This window comes from Aquarana catesbeiana, linkage group LG03 (genome assembly GCF_042186555.1).
Source record: "Aquarana catesbeiana isolate 2022-GZ linkage group LG03, ASM4218655v1, whole genome shotgun sequence".
Classification (NCBI taxonomy): Eukaryota; Metazoa; Chordata; class Amphibia; order Anura; family Ranidae; genus Aquarana; species Aquarana catesbeiana.
In genome coordinates, this window is record NC_133326.1 from 716,444,919 (window position 1) to 716,465,113 (window position 20,195).

At 44.7% G+C, this 20,195-nt stretch overlaps 1 protein-coding gene across 1 annotated transcript in view; it reads left to right on the forward strand.

Annotated features, from left to right (window-relative positions):
• The first annotated feature begins 745 nt into the window (after positions 1–745).
• Positions 746–20,195, forward strand: part of LOC141134365 (uncharacterized) — a 32,339-nt gene continuing 12,889 nt past the window's right edge. Inside the window, exon 1 of the mRNA XM_073623932.1 lies at positions 746–2,300. Coding sequence (XP_073480033.1) covers positions 746–2,300 — 1,555 coding nt within the window. The remainder of the gene's footprint in view (positions 2,301–20,195) is intronic.

The window sequence follows — 20,195 nt, forward strand, 5'->3', positions numbered from 1 at the left end:
CCTAACCCTGCTTTAAACTTCTCCACAACTTTATCCCTGACCTGTCTGGTGTGTTCCTTGGCCTTTATGATGCTGTTTGTTCACTAAGGTTCTCTAACAAACCTCTGAGGGCTTCACAGAACAGTTGTGTTTATACTGAGATTAAAATACACACAGGTGGACTCTATTTACTAATTAGATGACTTCTAAAGGCAATTGGTTCCACTAGATTTTAGTTAGGGGTATCGGAGTAAAGGGGGCTGAATACAAATGTACGCCACACTTTTCACATATTTATTTGTCAAAAATTTTGAAATCCATTTATCATTTTTACTTCCACTTCACAATTATGTGCCACTTTGTGTTGGTCTATCACATAAAATCCTGATAAAAAACATTTATATTTTTGGCTGTAACATGACAAAATATGGAAAATCTCAAGGGGTATGAATACTTTTTCAAGGCACTGTATAGTGTGAGTAGACTCACACTCTATAAAACCACACTCCATTTTTCAGTGTGATTTAGTCACGTCCACCTTTGACCTCAGTGCTTAACATCTCTACACCTGTCTTTGCCTCTCTCTCCCTAATAAAGTTGGTATTTATGATTATCTTTACTGCTGCAATAAAAACCTCTCTCCTCAGTACTCTGATCTCTTTACCTAATATAACTGATATGTACAAGCCCCACCCTGTGTAGTAGAATGTGACCAACTGCATTCTTCCCCAGTGTCAGGAACCTTCATTTCTCTCTTCTGTCAGCAATGGCATCTTCTAATCTAAGAGCTGAGCTGGAATGTTCCATCTGTGTGAACATTTATACAGATCCTGTAACCCTAAGATGTGGACACAACTTCTGCCGGGTCTGTATTGATCGTGTGCTGGATACACAGGAGGGGTCTGAAGGTTATTCCTGTCCTGAATGCAGAGAGAAGTTTCCAGGTCGGCCTGCACTGCAGAAGAACATGAAACTATGTAACATAGTGGAGAATTTCGTGTCTGCTCAGCCAGATCAGGAGGAGTCCGGGGTCTTCTGTACTCACTGTGTGGACTATCCTGTACCTGCTGTTAGATCCTGTCTGCTCTGTGAGGTTTCTCTGTGTGATAAACACCTGAGAGTCCACAAAAAGTCTCCAGAACACATCTTATGTGACCCCACCTTGTCCATGGAGAGCAGGAAATGCTCCGTCCATAAGAAGATCCTGGAGTATTACTGCACTGAGGATAATACCTGTATCTGTGTGTCCTGCACTTTGGCTGGTAAACACAGAGGACACCAGGTGGAGATGCTGGATGAGGCTTCTGAGAAGAAGAAGGAGACACTGAGGAATGTTCTGCAGACACTTCTGACAAAGAGGGAGGAGACAGAGGAAAGAGTCCAGAGTCTGCAGGAACACAGGAGGAAAGTAGAAGAAAAAGCAGCTGGTGATACCGAGAGAGTCACTGCTCTGTTTAAAGATCTCAGGAGACGTCTGAAAGACCTGGAGAAGAGAATCCTGAGGGAAATCTCCAGGCAGGCAGAGAGTGTCTCCATCTACATCTGGGATCTGGAAATAAAGAAGGAGGAGCTGTCCAGGAAGATACGTCACATTGAGGAGCTGTGTAACATGACAGATCCACTGACTGTCTTACAGGAATCAGACACAGGTGACTTGTGTGATACTGAGGATGGAGATAATGAGGACAGAGGGAGACATGAGAAGCTCCTACATGATGGAGGGGGTCAGGATGTGGCTGGGGTCTTACATACAGGTTTATCTGATATAATAACAGAGGTAAATGTATACTTTCCTATACAGAAAGCTGAAGACATATTACTGGATGTAAACACGGCTCATAATTATCTCCATATATCAGATGACAGGAAAACTGTATCCAGGTCAGATGTAGACCAGAAACACCAAAAAACACCAGAGAGATTTCAATTTTGTCCTCAGGTGATAAGCAGTTTGAGTTTCTCCTCAGGACAGCATTACTGGGAAGTGGATGTCGGGGGGTCAGATCAATGGAGAGTTGGGATGTGTTACCCCAGTATAGACAGGAAAGGGCAGCGGTCACTGATTGGATATACTAAGAAATCTTGGTGTTTGGACAAGTCGGGTTATCAGTATATGGTGATACATGATAATAAACCAATTTGTTTACCGACCAATAACTCCAGTAACAGAGTCAGGATATATCTGGATTATGAGGTCGGGCGGATCTCCTTTTATGATCTTTGTGACCCGATCCAACACCTCCACACCTTCACCACCACCTTCACTGAGCCCCTCCATGCTGGGATATGTGTATGGGAAGGTTCTCTAAATATACATGAGTGTGGATGCACTTGGAGGCTCTATAGGAAATAATGGGTGTTTATGGCTCCTGGGCAACCCATAGAGAGGGGCAGGGCATTATTTCCTATGGATCCTCCCAGTTCATGAGCTCTTTGTATAGAAAGGTGGGATGGTGAAGAATTGTATAGAGTGCTGGACCTGAGACAGAGCGCAGAGTGTAATACGACTTATTGTCTTTGTCCGGGCTGTGATGTCATATTAAGGAAATACTATCTATCGATCTATCTGGCTTGTTATCTAACTATTGTTATTAATCTATCTGTAAGAGTATACTCTGTAGATGGTGTCATTCCTTATAATTGATACATTTACAAGGAGTTTGTTCTATTGATTATTTTATTGTGTGAAGAAATACAAATGAATAATAAATCTACAAATAGAAAGAGATGAAAATCGATGTACAAATCTCAGAGGAAACATATCAAGTAATGATCCCGAGATTTACTAGGGAAAGAAAAAAAAATAGATTTATTTCTAATAAAATTATATTAAATTACTAATAGTGATAATTATTAATGATAATTTATCACAAATTATATTTTTGTATGATTAGGGATGTGGGGGGTGTTAGGATGTAAGTGAGTGGAGGTGCAGGTGTCTGTGCTGATGAATCAGGGTGGGTATGCTGGGGCGTCAGTGAATCGTGTATTTTTAAAATGATTTCAAGTCCACAAACTGAGGATGGCAAAGATTCCCCACACCAACTGCCGTGAGATGAAGATATAAATGCACTTGTCACCACTGTGAGGTAGGGGGCCTCTGATGACATCATATTATGACGAAACGTGCAGGACAGTACGAAACATGCAAGGCAGGACAGGACTATACAACGTAAGCACGCCACATGCTGTGGCCATCTTTAATCATTGTTTGACATGTTTGTTTGAATTTTATCTCTTGTGAGTGCAATATTTGGAATAGCGATTACAGTTTAAGACGTACTGCACAATTGTTTGTGTTATTTGCATCCCTTGAGGTTATCACCACGGCCATTGCATGCACTGCTGGGAATACGTGTTTCCTGTCTTAGGACTGTGAGGAATTTCCATCTGAAGGGGCTATAGTGATGGATACCTCAGTCATCGCAAGTTATGAACTGCCGATTCTTCTAGCCTTATCTCTACACATGCAGTTGTTGACCTCTCTATAATTTGAGGGTCAACATGTTCTGGTAAGCAGGTTTGCCCCCCTACCTCACAGTGGTGATGAGTGCATTTTATATCTTCATCTCATGGCAGTTGGTGTGGGAAATCTTTTGCCATCCTCAGTTTGTGGACTTTCTAGGCACACTGGACGTTAAAATTACGTTATAAAAACGTCAGTAGCTTTTTCAACTTTTTTCAACGTTTTTGCAATAGCGTTTTTTAGCGTTTATTAGCTGTTTTTATCTTTTATTAGTGCTTTTTCCGCATTAGCCTTTTTTTTTTTTTAGGAAAAAATATTTAAAAAAAAAAAATAAAATTTTCAATGGATCAAAAATGTTAAACATTGGCGAGCGAAGTTTTTGAGCGTTTATCGATGTTCATCAGCATTAGAGCGTTTTTACTGCTTAGAAACATCTCTCAGAACCCACTAGTTTTGGGTTTTTTTACTGCTCAAAAATGCCACTGCCCAAAACTGCTGATAACAGACTATGTGTGCATGGACACATAGGATAACATGATGGAGAGTTTAATGACTGTAGAAAAAAAAGTCTACAGCCAAAAACAGCTGCTGTAAAAACGTCAAAAAACGTTCAGTGTGCATAACACGTGAAGATAATTTTAAGGACTCTCTATTTAGTTGCTGCACCTCTTGTGTTTTGTAATTGTATATTGGGTGTGTAATCTACCTACTAGTTCTGGTAGCCAACTAAATATTTTATAAACCAAGCGCAGATTATATTTAGTTTTTTTATAGTGAATTGTCTATGTAGGTGTTTACATTTACGGATCAGTGTGGGGGGTGTTGGGGTGTCAGTAAGTGGGGGGAGGGTGCAGGTGCCTGCGCTGATTGATTGATGTGGGGGGTGTTGGAGTGTCAGTGAGTGGGGGTGCAGATATCTGTGCTGATGGATAAGTATGGGGGTATTGGGGTGTCAGTGAGTGGAGGATGCCAGCGTCTGCGCTGATGGATCAGTGTGGGGGTATTGGGGTGTCAGTGAGTGGCGTGTGCAGGGCTCTGTGCTGATGAATCAGTGTCAGGTGTAGGGGTGTCAGTGAGTTGGGGTGCAAGATACTGTGCTGATTGATTAATGTGGGAGGTGTTAGGACATCAGTGAGTGGGGGGTGAGGTAATTGTGTGAATGGATAAGAGTGGGAGTATTGGGTTGTCAGTGGGTGAGGGGGTGCAGGTTTCTTGCACTGATCAATCAGTTTGGGATGTTGTGGTGTCAGTGAGTGGGAGGTTCAGGTGTATGTGTGAATGGATCAGTGTGTGGATTGTTGGTGTGTCAATGAGTGGGGAGTGCAGGTCTCTGTGCTAGTGGATCAATGTGGGGTGTTGAGGTGTTAATGAGTAGGGAGAGTGGATGTTTGTGCTGATTGATCAGTGTGGGGGGGTATTGGGGTGTCGGTGAGTGTTGGTGCAGGCATCTTTGCTGATGGATCAGTGTGGGGGGTGTTGGGATGTCAGTGAGTAGGGGATGCAGTTGCCAGTGCTGATGGATCAGTGTGGGGGGGGGGATGTCAGTGAGTAGGGGATGCAGTTGCCAGTGCTGATGGATCACTGAGGGGGGTGTTGGGGTGTCAATGAGTAGGGGATGCAGTTGCCAGTGCTGATGGATCACTGAGGGGGGTGTTGGGATGTCAGTGAGTAGGGGATACAGTTGCCAGTGCTGATGGATCACTGAGGGGGGTGTTGGGATGTCAGTGAGTAGGGGATGCAGTTGCCAGTGCTGATGGATCACTGAGGGGGGTGTTGGGATGTCAGTGAGTAGGGGATACAGTTGCCAGTGCTGATGGATCACTGAGGGGGGTGTTGGGATGTCAGTGAGTAGGGGATGCAGTTGCCAGTGCTGATGGATCAGTGTGGGGGGTGTTGGGATGTCAGTGAGTAGGGGATGCAGTTGCCAGTGCTGATGGATCAGTGTGGGGGGTGTTGGGGTGTCAGTGAGTAGAGGATGCAGTTGCTAATGCTGATGGATCAGTGTGAGGGTGTTGGGGTGTCAGTGAGTAGAGGATGCAGTTGCCAATGCTGATGGATCAGTGTTGGGGGTGTTGGGGTGTCAGTGAGTAGGGGATGCAGTTTCCAGTGCTGATGGATCAGTGTGGGGGGGGGGGGTGTCAGTAAGTAGGGGATGCAATTGCCAGTGCTGATGGATCAGTGTGGGGGGTGTTGGGGTGTCAGTGAGTAGAGGATGCAGTTGCCAGTGCTGATGGATCAGTGTGAGGGTGTTTGGATGTCAGTGAGTAGGGGATGCAGTTGCCAGTGCTGATGGATCAGTGTGGGGGGTGTTGGGGTGTCAGTGAGTAGAGGATGCAGTTGCCAGTGCTGATGGATCAGTGTGGGGGGGTGTCAGTGAGTAGGGGATGCAGTTGCCAGTGCTGATGGATCACTGAGGGGGGTGTTGGGGTGTCAGTGAGTAGGGGATGCAGTTGCCAGTGCTGATGGATCACTGAGGGGGGTGTTGGGGTGTCAGTGAGTAGGGGATGCAGTTGCCAGTGCTGATGGATCAGTGTGGGGGGGTGTCAGTGAGTAGGGGATGCAGTTGCCAGTGCTGATGGATCAGTGTGGGGGGTGTTGGGATGTCAGTGAGTAGGGGATGCAGTTGCCAGTGCTGATGGATCACTGAGGGGGGTGTTGGGGTGTCAGTGAGTAGGGGATGCAGTTGCCAGTGCTGATGGATCAGTGTGGGGGGGTGTCAGTGAGTAGGGGATGCAGTTGCCAGTGCTGATGGATCAGTGTGGGGGGTGTTGGGGTGTCAGTGAGTAGAGGATACAGTTGCCAGTGCTGATGGATCAATGTGGGGGGTGTTGGGGTGTCAGTAAGTAGGGGATGCAATTGCCAGTGCTGATGGATTTGGATATTGGCATATTAGTGAGTGGGGGTGCAGGCTTTTTTGCTGATGGATCAGTGTGAAAATGAGGGGGTGTGCAGGCAGGTCTCTGTGCTGATAGATCAGCATGGACCTGTTGGGGTGTCAGTGAGTGGTTTGTGTAGGTGTCTGTGCTGATGGATCAGTGTTGGGGGTGTTGAGGTGTTGGTGAGTGGGGGGTGCAGGAGGCTGGGCTAATAGATCAGTTTTTGGGTGTTAGGGTGTCAGTGAGTGGGGGATGCAGGTGTATGTGCGAATCAGTGTGGAGGAGAGAGGGGGCGGTGCCCGTGCCCCCTTAATGCACGGGCCGCCACTGCAGGCAACACTGTACCCATATGAATTTTATATCATTTTATGAGAGATGGAACTTCTTTTGGTGGTATTTATTCACTCAAGGTTTCTTTTTAATGTTTTATTATATAAAGGAAAACAAAGACAGACATTTAAAAAAAAAAATAAAAAACATTCTTAGTTTCTGTTATAAAGTTTTCCAAATAAATAATATTTCTTTGTAAATTTAGGTCAAAATGTATTTTGCTACATTTCTTTGGTAAAAATAACCCAAACCCATGTGTATTATTTAGTTTGTGTGAAATGGTATATATATTTAAAAATGTATCAATCCTGTTGTACTGATATCATTTCTTGATTCTATAAAATGTCAGGGCAGTATAAACACCCCCAAAATTACCAATTTTTGGAAAGCAGACAGTCCAAGGTATTTAGTAAGAGGCATAAAGTTTTTTATTTTTTATTTTTTTTGTACCAGAATTGTTTGGGAAATGAAGAAAGTAAATAAAATGTGATTTTATTTCACAAAGTTTTTGTTATTTCTCACACACAGCATATGAATACTTCAGTGGCGGCTGGTGCTCAAAATGTTTGGGGGAGGCAAACAAACGGAAATTGCAGCCATTGTGCCCATCAAACGCACCCACTGTGCCCATCATATGCAGCCATTGTGCCCATCATATGCAGCCATTGTGCCAATCATATGCAGCCACTTGTGCCCATCATATGCAGCCACTTGTGCCCATCATATGCAGCCACTTTTGCCCGTCAAATGCAGCCACTTGTGTCCATAATATGCAGCCACATGTGCCCATCATATACAGCCATTGAGCCCATCAAACGCAGCCACTGTGCCCATCATATGCAGCCACTTGTGCCCATCAAATGCAGCCACTTGTGCCCATCAAATGCAGCCACTTGTGCCCATCAAATGCAGCCACTTGTGCCCATCAAATGCAGCCACTGTGCCCATCAAATGCAGCCACTTGTGTCCATCAAATGCAGCCACTTGTGTCCATCAAATGCAGCCACTTGTGTCCATCAAATGCAGCCACTTGTGCCCATCAAATGCAGCCACTTGTGTCCATCAAATGCAGCCACTTGTGCCCATCAAATGCAGCCACTTGTGCCCATCAAATGCAGCCACTTGTGCCCATCATATGCAGCCACTGTGCCCACTAACCCCCCACTCATGGGGCTAGCGGCTCTGGCAGCACCCCAACCCACCCCCCCATGCGCGGCTCTGATAGACCCCCCTGGAACTTACCGCCAGGCAGCAGCTTCTCTCAGTGCAGTGAGTGCACCAGAGCGGTGGCGACCTCTGCTCCAGCGCGTGTCTCCTCCGCTGAGTCCGCTCCTCTTCCTAAGCGCCAGGCATTCAATAGGATGGCCTGGCACTTTGGCCAATCAGGAAACAGGTCTGATGCCCTGCCTCCTGATTAGCAGGGAGGAAGGTTAGTGGGAAAATAGTGAAAATTAATTCACTATCGTCACAAAATTGGGTGGGATCAGGGCACACTCTCTCCGCCCCGAGCCCACCCTATTTTGAAGCCTATTAGAGCCTCTGGCTCTAATCAGGTGCTTCAAAAAGTACCACCCCTCCCGTCCCCACCATAGGCATCCATGTTTTGGTGTCCTGAAAGGGGCCGGGCGCATAGATGGGGGGCTGCGCCTGTGCGCCCACAGTGCACGGGTCACCCCTGGCATACTTACAATTACACCCCAAACAAATTCTGCTCCTCCTGAGTATGGGGATACCACCAGTGGCGGCTGGTGATAAATATTTCTGGAGGGGGCGGCAACCTAACGCCAGCGCCCCTCCGGATGAACAATCACCGCAAGCAAACCCCCCCATGCAGTAGGCGAACGGCTGGCGGGAAGGCTGCAAACTACCCCCCCTTGAGACAAAGGGCAGATAAGGAAGGTGGCGAAGGTATCGCAGCAAGCACTGGGCCCCCCTGGGCAGCGGCAGAGACTAACCTTAGGAGAGACTAACTTGAAGAGCCGGCCCATTCTCCTCTCCGTTCCCCTCCGGGTTGAACAGGAAGTGACCTGAAACATGATTGGCCAGTGTGTCCTGAGAAACAATTGGGAGTCCTAAGACTCCCTGACCAATCAGGACTTAGAAGCTGCTCCCTGATTGGCTGGGAGGAGAAGCAGTGTGACAATAGCAAATATTCATTCTCTATTGTCAAACAAGTGGGTGTGCTCAGGGCGCAGTGCTCTGCACCCCGAGCCCACCCTTTTTTGAAGCCTATTAGAGCCTCAGGATCTAATCATGTGCTAAAAAAAAAAAAAAACAACAATGGAATCCATGTGTCCGGGGCCCTGCATATAGATTAGGGGGCCGGATGCATGGATTAGGGAATTGGTGCCCCTGTGCCCTGCATTACGGGCCAGCACTGGATACCACATGTGTGAGACCTTTTTAGAGCCTAGCCATAAAGAGGGGCTCAAATCCAAAGGGCGCGTTCAAGCGGCACAAATAATGTAATCCTATTTTCCTGACTACCCATCACATTTCTTTGGGCCCTGAAGTGCCAAGACAGGAGAACCACCCACAAAATGACCACACTTTGCAAAGTAGACCTTCCAATGTATTTATTTAGAGGCATGGTGAGTCTTTTGAAGTTCACATTTTTTTTGCCTCAAGTTTTGGAAAACGACAAAAGAAAATGAGATTGTATTTTTTTTTTTTTACACACAGCTGTCAATTCATAATATATTTCCCACACACAGCATAGCCTTACTAAGAATTACACACCCAAACACATTCTGCTATTTCTCCCAAGTATGGGGTTACCACATGCAGTATGTGAGACTTTTTGTGCAGATGGGAGCGTTAATGGGGCTCAAAACCCAAGAAGCATCTTCAATCTTTTAAGGGGCATAAAATAGGCTAATTAGCTGACTACCTTTCACTTGGAGATCAAGGAGTGCCAGGACAGTAGGAATACCCACCACATTTTAGAGAATAACACCCCAAGGTATAATTTAAGAGACATGGTGAGTCTTTTGAAGATCTCGTTTTTCTGCCACAAGCTTTTGGAAAATGCGGAAAGAAGATTAAAAAAATATTTTTTACACAAATTTCTTATTTATGATTTACACCACTAAACACATTCTGCTACTCCTCCCGGGTATGAGCATACCACATAAATAAGACTTTTTTTTCCAGCCTAGCCACTTTCTAACTACTAATACTAACTAACCACACTTTGGAGAGTAAACACCCCAAGGTGTTTTCAAAGAAAATATGTAACCTATAGATGGCAAATAATATGACTAAATACCAAATATTGTAACGAATAGTCCAAAAAATTATAAATGGTGAATCCACAAACGTGATCCAAATGAATGAAAGCAGGTGTCCGTGGAGCATCACATAAAGCGGTGTAATCAATTCAATCAAAAAGTGATAAAAAGATATATATATTGAAGCTTCTCTAAAGTTCCATTAATAATAAACAATGAATCAGAAGGCATCCATGTGGGTATGAAGATGAATTGTGGCCAAGAGGTTGTAAAGAAGAATCCAATCTCCAAGTAGATATATACACCCGAAGTGAGTATGTAATCTCCTTACCCAAAACAATGACCACAACGGCAGTCTCACCAAACACAGGGATTTTGGTCTCCCAAAAACCTAGCAGTGGATGTCTCCAGCTCCTGGATCTTTAATTTTCGGAAACATAAACAAGAATTGCGCCCATAGTACAGTATGTAAAAATATATTTATTAAGCTCAATCAAATTGCACTTACGACATGAAGCTGATAAGCGTGCGGTGTGTCAGTATAAAATATATACTGACACGCCGCACGCTTATCAGCTAATTCTCCCCCCAAGTACGAGACAAGATACTCTGTCTTCAGGTTCAAGCAGGAATGAATCTTTATTCAAACACATGTTATACAGTTCCCACTTCGAAACATTTCCCCCCCCCCCCACCCTTGGAAAACAGGGTGGGTTAAACTGTCCAATAACAATGGACACGCAGGCCAGGTGTGCTTAACTTCTCATCAGTAAATAGTCTTAACAGGGGGGCTGCTGGAGGAATCCCCCCTCCCTCTTTCCTCACAGCAAGACCATAATAGCATAGTTGCCAACTGTCCCGGATTTCCCGGGACATTCCCAGAACTTGGACTCCATTCCTGAATTTGTGGTGTCCCGGGAAATGTCCTGAGAAATCCAGTTCTCGATTTTCGAAGCCGCCGCCACCGCTGCCACCGCTAGAGGTCCGTGCCATTTTATTGAAGTTCAGGAAGACAGCTGGGGGGGGCTAGACGGAGCTCCTGCGTCGCCGCCCACTCTCCACCCCGCCCCGCCTACCCCTGCCCCGCTGCCAGTCTGATATGGAAAGGGGCGGGGGTTCTAGCCATGCTTAGGACACCCCTGAGGTAGGGAGGGGGGGCGCACCACTGTGGGACTCCTGATGTGAGGGGGGGGCTCCACTAGGGACACACACCTGATGCAAGGGGGGCTCCACTGGGGACACCTGATGTGAGGGGGGGTCCACTGGGACACCTGATGTGAGGGGGGGCTCCACTGGGGACACCTACTGTGAGGGGGGGCTCCACTGGGGACACCTAATGTGAGGGGGGGCTCCACTGGGGACACCTAATGTGAGGGGGGCTCCACTGGGGACACCTAATGTGAGGGGGGCTCCACTGGGGACACCTAATGTGAGGGGGGCTCCACTGGGGACACCTAATGTGAGGGGGGGCTCCACTGGGGACACCTAATGTGAGGGGGGCTCCACTGGGGACACCTGATGTGAGGGAGGCTCCACCGAGGACACCTGATGTGAGGGGGAGCTCCGACGGGGACTAATGATGTGAGGGGGAGCTCCACTGGGGACACCTGATGTGAGGGGTGCTCCGCCGGGGACTTCTGATGTGAGGGGGAGCTCCACTGGGGACTCCTGATGTGAGGGGGGCTCCGCTGGGGACTCCTGATGTGAGGGGGGCTCCGCCGGGGACTCCTGGTGTGAGGGGGGCTCCGCTGGGGACTTCTGGTGTGAGGGGGGGCTCCGCCGGGGACTCCTGGTGTGAGGGGGGCTCCGCTGGGGACTCCTGGTGTGAGGGGGCTCCGCTGGGGACTGCTGGTGTGAGGGGGCTCCGCTGGGGACATCTGATGTAAGGGGGGGCTCCGCTGGGGGCACCTGATGCAAGGACGGACTCTGCTGGGACATCTGACGCAAGGACGGACGGCTGGTGGCAGGCGACATGGCTAGTGACACGCTCAGGGATCCCACTGATTCTGCATTATGGTGAGTTGAATGATTTCATTTTATATTACAATGTAATAATAGAAATAATGCACTTCAATCATCCTGACACCATAACAACCATGGTGCCGGGATGATTGAAGTGCTAACACCAGGTGTTTGGAGTATCTTTATCTGCTGATTGTTAAACTTTCTAGAATACACATATTTTTATTGTGTAGGATCTGGGGCTGCTGTCCCATCATTTCCCTCTCCCCCTCTCCCCCTCTAATCCCTCTCCCCCTCACCCCCTCTCCCCCTCTCTCCCTCTCCATCCCTCATTCATCTCAGACTCTAACTACACCCTCTTGAGCCACGCCCATTTAAGCCACGCCCACAATGTCACGTAAACCACACCCATTTTTCACCTGTATATTTTTCGAAGCCACGCCTACAAACGAATGCCCCGCCCCCTAATTATTGCACGGCTCCGTCTACAGCCACAAAAGTGTCCCACGTTTTTTTTTTACAATGTTGGCAACTATGTAATAGTTGAGGCAGACAGCCACAATAGACAATAGAATACAGTCACACCCCAACCGTCGCAGCAAAGAGTCCACAACAGGATGAGACAGCACACATTATATATACATATATACAGCATTGAGTCTGACTAGCACAGATCATAGTGGGGTTCTCATACACCCTGTGCCCCTATTAGTGACTCCCGTCACAGTACCGGAGAGGTCATTCAAATTGGTTTCATAAATATTCTTTTTTTGCCAATAAACACTCCTGATTTATAATCCCCAATGTCTCGAGAATATTTTTTTCTGTTTTTTATTTCTTTGGTCTTTTTCTTCCTTCTCCAGATGACTTTGGGGATTGGACGAAAGAGAACTATATTCACCCAGATTTTTTAAAGGGACAAGTTTATCTTTTAAATCTTTTATTTCTCTGTCTACAACTAACAGTCTATTCCTTTTCCTAGTAATAAGGAAATTGAGAAATTTAGTGACAGCCTCATTAAATTATTTGAACCATGACTCAAAATCAGAGTCTCCCTGTTGGGGATGGACATCCCAACTGAGACTCCTTGGCACCATATGTTCTGATACATATTGTTCTAAAAACGCTATGTCCCAATATAAATTAATTTCAGAGACCATAACATTCTTTAATCTAGTAAATAGACCTCCAATCTCTGTGTCACTGTTACTGACCACAAACACACCTTCAGTGTTGAAGGTGCGTGCAGTCCTATAATCAAAGACATCCATAAAGAATGTGTTTTGTAGGGCTGAACACAGCAGCAGTAAAAAAATGTCTATATAATAGACATATTATATAATATAATAGAAATAGTAAATAGTATAAAAACCGCGCTTAGTGTTCAAAGTAAATAACAAAAGCAGCTAGCACTATAAGAGACAAACTTGTGCAAAAACTATAAACATAAAACATGCAGCACTAAACATGAAAATACACAATCATTGATGATAGTGAATCCAAAAATTGAATATAAAATAATGTGAAAAAGTAAATAACACAATAAGAGAACTTCTGTATAGTTCATATAAGTGAGTCCATAAACTTTGTGGTTTTAAGTAATGATGATCTATCACCCAAAAGATAAGAGGAAAGAATCACCACCACCAAATGGAATATAAGGAGGATTACCAGAAAGAGATGTTTAAGATCTTGAGTGACCTTGAGTAACCAGGGTACATATAGAGAATTGGCTACCAATCCCACTTCACTATATAAAAAAGAATTAAACGTCATTATTGACAAAGGCTTTAATAAATATATATTGAATAAAAAAGAAAAAGCAATTTTAGTGCCACTTGCCCCAAGAATACCAACTATGTATTACTTACCGAATGTCCACAAAGATCCTGTACATCCACCAGTCTGCCCCATAGTAAGTGGAATCGACTCCATTACTTCACGTTTTGGGCGCTACATAGATTTCTATTTGCAACTGCTTGTTAAAAAGACTCCTTCATATCTCAAAGATACCAAGGATACTATCAGATTACTTGAGAGTGTGAACATCCAAGGATATTACCTAATGGCCACAGCGGATGTGGCCTCCCTCTACACCTGCATACCCCAAAATTTAGGTATTGAGGCTGTGGAGGTATTTTTTGGCTAAGGATGATTAACTATCACGACGCCAATGTAAATTTATTATAGAACTCCTTAATTTTGCCACCAGACATAATTATTTCTGGTTTGATGGCAAATATTATTTAGAACTGAAGGGTGTGGCTATGGGGGCTAAATTTGCCCCAAGCCTAGCCAACCATTTTATGGCCAAGTGGGAGGAGGATGTCGTCTATGCTTCCAATAGTTCCAATTTGGTTCTTTGGGCCAGATACATAGATGACATCCTTCTCCTATGGGATGACACTCCTGACTCTCTTGATCATTTTTTTAAGTCATTGAACAACAATGACACAGGTATCAGACTGACATATGAGTCTAGTAAAGAGCGCATACATTTTTTGGATGTGGATATCGGTTTGACTAATTGAGAATTCAAATGTAAAACTTATTTTAAGCCGACAGATCGCAATGGATTAATACCTGTGGATAGTTGCCACCATAAATCGTGGCTACAGTCCATAACCCATAGTCAATTTCTACGCTTACGCTGTAATTGCACAGATACACAGGATTTTATCCAACAGGCCTCTGTACTTAGACAGCGTTTTTTGGATAAAGGTTATGTGCAGGCTGATATAGACTCAGAATTACATAGAGTAAGTAATGTCGAGAGAAGTTCTCTTTTGGAGCTCAAACCCTATCAGAATAGGGGTGATACATTTAAATGGTCCATGTTTACTACGTTTTCCACCCAACATGGACAGATTAAACGAATTCTAGATGAACATTGGGACATTATTAAAAACGATCAGGTCTTGGGTCCTCTCTTGCCAGATCGGGCCAAGATTATTTATAGAGGTGCTCCATCCCTGCAAAGTAAAATTGCCTCAATATAATAAATCCTCAAGTAAAACCCTAATTTTTTCATAATCTTGTGGGTTATTACCAATGCAAAAAATGCAACGACTGCCTACACAATATAAATGGTAAACAAAACAATTTAAATCTACAGTTACTAATCAGATCTATGATATGAAGCAATTTTTCACTTGTGCTTCCAAACATATCGTATATCTTATTACCTGCTCATGTGGCAAACAATATGTAGGCGAAAAAAAAGGGTGTAATTAACCACAGTGTACCCAAACACTATCATAAACACCACAATCGGGATCCTAGTGGCACTAAATTTTTGATCATTGATCAGTATGTACCAACTTGGCATGGAGGGGCTTATACTAGAGGTGTTTCAAGACTTGAAACATTCTGGATCTACCATCTGTGTTCCTACTCCCCGTTGGGGATGAACGTGGAGTGGGACAAACTCCTTTATCAATCAAGCTTGATTCCACTTCATAAAGCTATCTTATAATGGTATAGGGGGATTCTATTAAATTATATATGTTTTTTATTCAATGAATATTTTATTTAATTTGTTCTGATTTATTTTGATTTTGTTTCAAAATTTAAGAGTATTTAATTGTCTATGTATGTTATATTATGATAGACTGTGTGAAATGTGTAGCAGTGGCGTTGCTATTTTCGGCTCTTGCTCTCTATGTGAGGCTTGACCTGCTATTATAGTTATCGTCCGCTGCATTATTCATTCTCCCCAGATGGGGCCTTTGGTGTCACATGATGGGCCTGTTTATGATGGCTGGAGGGTTGGTCTTAGCCTTTGTTGTGATGCAAGGCTTGACCTACATCCAGAATGCCGTCATATCCGGCGGTCTCTCTCCAGTTGAGACATGATTCATGCGTCCCGCCTTTCAGATTGAGGCTTGAGACACACGCTATCACGTCGCTACTAGTACCATTTCTATATCGAGGCTTGATGTGTTGTTCTTGTTTTCATACCAAGGCTTGGCGCCTCTGCGCCATCTTGCTGATAATCCCGGAAATGATCGACGGATTAGATGCGGCGTTAAGCAGCATGATTATCCAGGTGATGGGAGTACATTATCTATAATATTGTGGTGGCACAGGCAGTAGGACACCCAGATAATGTCTGACTGAGACGAAACGTCTCAGTTCCATTGTCCTGCCTATGCCATGTTTTAACTTGATGCATCATTCAATCAATGCCTGTTGACGTTTACTAAAATGTGAGTGTTCTGACTTTAAAAAAAAAAAAATTTATACGGTTTTATGTTGAGTCTTCTACCTTTTCTCCTTGGATCTATGTCCTAATGAAGCACCGATGAGAGGATTCCGATTTTGACTCTGAAGTGCCTCACTTTACTGGCTTTGGTAGCTGTTGAGTAAGTCTTCCAATTACCATAAGACCAATTAGAGAAGATCGCAGCAAACCGCCTTTACCTGTGTGTTCATACACCATTGCCTGTTTGACCTATTTAGTATAAACTGAATAGGGCCCATATGTTCCGTAAGCCTCCTTATATTCCATTGGGTGGCAGGAGTTTTTTCACAGCAGTGATTCTTTCCTCTTATCTTTTGGGTGATAGATCATAATTACTTGAAACCACATAGTTTATGGACTCACTTATATGAACTATAAAAAAGTTCTCTTATTGTGTTATTTACCTTTTCACATTATTTTCTATTCAATTTTTGGATTTTTTTATGGTACTATTTATGAAAAGGACAACTCAAGGTCAGGCTATGGGTATATGGGGTATCTCAGCCAATGGGCAGGGGTTTTCTTGAATCCCTTGGCTTGCTGGGAGAGCCTATATATTTGGATGGAGTCAGGTGATCTATGTTCTGTGCCACCCGGACAGCCGCCTGGGGGCATCTGGCTGCCAGGCTGTGTGAGGGCCTATCCAGAAGTAAGAGGGCATCGCAGGGTTGGGACTGCAGCTTGCAGTCCAACCAAAAGTGACGGTTCTGCGGGGAGGGGAGATGTCGCCACGAAGGGAACAATTGCCAGCAATTTCATGAACGAGGCCTTTCCACTGCCTAGTTATTATGGCTTGATATCCTATCGATGCTTTTACTGCCTCTTTTACTCTATCCTTATCCTTTAGGAATGTTGAAATGGTAGAATGTACAAGTTCCAATTCACTTGCTACTTTTTTAACTTTCTTGCCCGCCTCATAGTCCTTAATGATCTTATTTTTCACACCAAGATCAATAGATTTTCTTTTTTTTGGAGCACTTTCTGCAGGTGCAGGCACGCTTTTTCTTTTCTCTGACATGGCATGGGCAATACCCGTACAGTATACAGTAAGAATACATTACAGTACTGTGTACATAAGGACATAAAACAGTACAGTACAAAGAACGCTGGAAGGGGCATTTAGGAGAACAGAGTACAGTATAGTACAGTACATACCTGTAAATCAGCAGGCCGGGAGTGAGAACGAGGCTGGCGCAGAGTGATGACTTGACGTCCTGCGCGCAGGTCAGGAGAGTGGGAGAGCTAGTCGTAAGTCGTGATGCGCGGGTTGGGAGGGCTGGTCATAAGTCCGAGCAGTTGTGGGTCAGAAGAGCTGGTCGTAAGTCACAGCGGTCACGGGTTGGGAGAGCTGGTTATAAGTTTGAGTGGTTGAGGGTCGGGAGAGCTGGTCGTAAGTCTGAGTGGTCGCAGGTCAGGAGAGCTGGTCGTATGTCTGAGCAGTCGTCCTGCGCAGGTCGGGAAAGCTGGTCATAAGTCCAAGCAGTCGTCCTGCGCTGGTCGGGAAAGCTGGTCGTAAATCCGAGCGGTTGCAGGTCAGGAGAGCTAGACGCAAGTCTGAGTGGTCGTGGGTCGGGAGAGCTGGCCATATGTCAGAGCGGTCGCGGGTCGGGAGAGCTGGTCATATGTCAGAGCGGTCGTGGGTCGGGAGAGCTGGTCATATGTCAGAACGGTCGCGGGTCGGGAGAGCTGGTCATAAGTCTGAGCAGTCGTCTTGCACGGGTCGGGAGGGCTGGTTCTAAGTCAGAGCGGTCGGTAAACAGGTAAGCCGTTAAATGAGGAGTATCTGCATGGGGTGAGCCATAAATTGCGCCCCACTGAGATGGCACGTTACTCGCAGAGGAGTGCAGACCATGTTCCTGAGGGATTTTAGTACGAACCTACACCTAAGTGCATCAGCACTGTCTTTTCCACCTTATGTTCGTGGCTGAAATTATCTCTTTAGACGTACATTGTTTATTTATCATAATCTATTGATTTATCAGTTTACATACACCAATTTTTTGATTAACGTAAGTATCAGTTCTCAATTGGCTGTCTTTTTATTTTTATTCTTTGCAACAAAATGCTGCTGCACACACTCTTCAAATAAAAAAAGAACTTTTTTATTTACAAGCAGCTTTGATCTTTTCCCCACCAGTGGATACAATGTCAGTCCTCTGTAATAAATCAGCACGGTTACACATATCCCAGTGGCACGGTTCCAAAGAAGAGCTAGTTCAGGAATGCCCTGTTAGCTGGAACGCAAATCACCAGAAGTTCTCTCCCTCATTGACACGCACGCCATTTGTTTATTTAAACACACAGACAGAGCGCCCCCTTCCAGCACACTCACAAACAGCACAAGAAACAGATCACAGCTGTTTAAAAGTAACCTGAACTTCTATCTACATGGTCACAGTTTGGTAAAAAATCTATATTTAAACAGCTTTTATTATGAAGGTTTTGATGCAACAATAATCTCCTTTATAGCAAAAATATTAACTTTACCCACAATACATTTTGTATATGATATATATATATATATATATATATATATATATACACACACACACACTATATAACCAAAAGTATTGGGACACCTGCCTTATTGGAACCTGGTAGCCTCCTTTAATCCTTGCTTCCCCCCTATGTGAATGAGTATGGGGTACATTATACTCCTACCCATTCACCAAAAGAAAAGTAAAAAAAAACAAACAAATGACAGTAGCCAGTTTTTGACAAGTTCTTTATTAAAAACATTTAAAAATTTTTTTAAAAAACAATGTCCCCCAATGTAGATCCAACGTTAATCATGAAACCCGTCGCACCGCTGGACCAATTTTTTTTTCTTAAAATACTCAATCACGGCTGACAGCCGAATGCCTCTTTTTCTTAAATAGGCATACCACTTTTACCTACAGGTAAGCCTATAATAAGGCTTGCCTGCAGGTACTGGAACTATCTCCTAAACCTGCACGGTTTAGGAGATATTTACCATATACGCCTGCGCCGACGTCATCGGCGCATGCTCACTGAAGAAAGGACATGATCGTGCCATTTCTATAGGGCCCGTGCCATGACGTCATACGACTCCGGCCAGTCACATAGCCGGAGTCCACAGCCCCGGAAGGAAGAGGGGTGAAGATGGACGTGACCATCAGCGGGGACATCTTGGGCTTCCTTTGCAGGTAAGTGGCACATGATGGGCTAGTATGTGATGCATACTAGCCCATTATGCTTTTACTTTGCAGGGAACAAATGAGGAAGTAAGACCCATCAGGTTTTACTTCCTCTTTAAGTGAGATTTCTCCCTCTGTCACTAATTGATCACTATGATTGGGTAGAATATCTGTCCGAAAACTGAAATAACGGAGAATAACATGTTCCTATGGATCAGTGGGTTTAAGGTATAGCCCATTATCTAAATATCTATTAGGGAAAAGTTGCTGTTTAGCCTAAGCGTATGTTTGGGTTGGTCATTGTTTGTTCAAAGGTTCCCTGAATGCCCAAAGGAAATGGCTGCAGCGGGAAGTGAAAAATTTTGGATTGGTATTATGACCACTGATACATGTGTCAGCTTCCCACCGAGGCTGGCTGGTAGGAAACCAATTGCCAACATCATCCTGACACCCATTAATTTTTCCCACCTGGCCCATTCACCTGTCAACTGGAGACTCCTAGCTGATAGGTGAAGATTCATATCAGGCTCTCCAGGTCTAGTATGGATTTTAAGTGAGATCCCACCAAAAAAGGTAAAAGGTAACCGTAAAAAAAAAAAAATATATCAGACCCTTACTCTTAATGATGGTCTGGTACAGATGTTACGGGGGGCCCTACTCAAAATAAAATCAAGGAGTCCCTCTAAATTCTATACCAGACACTTAGGGTTTGGTATGAATTTTAAGAGGGAAACCCATGCAAAGCACAAAAAAAAATGCGTGGGGTCCCCCAAAATACATACCAGACTCTTATCTGAGCAGAGGGTTTGAACATGTGCACCCTCCACTGTAACATACCAAGCCACATGCATGGAGGTGTACCTTGCCAGTGGAAACCCTCAGACAAAGCACTTTAACCACATGTTGAGGAGAACAAGGGCCTTTTACCCACATCCCTGTCTCGGTGGTTTT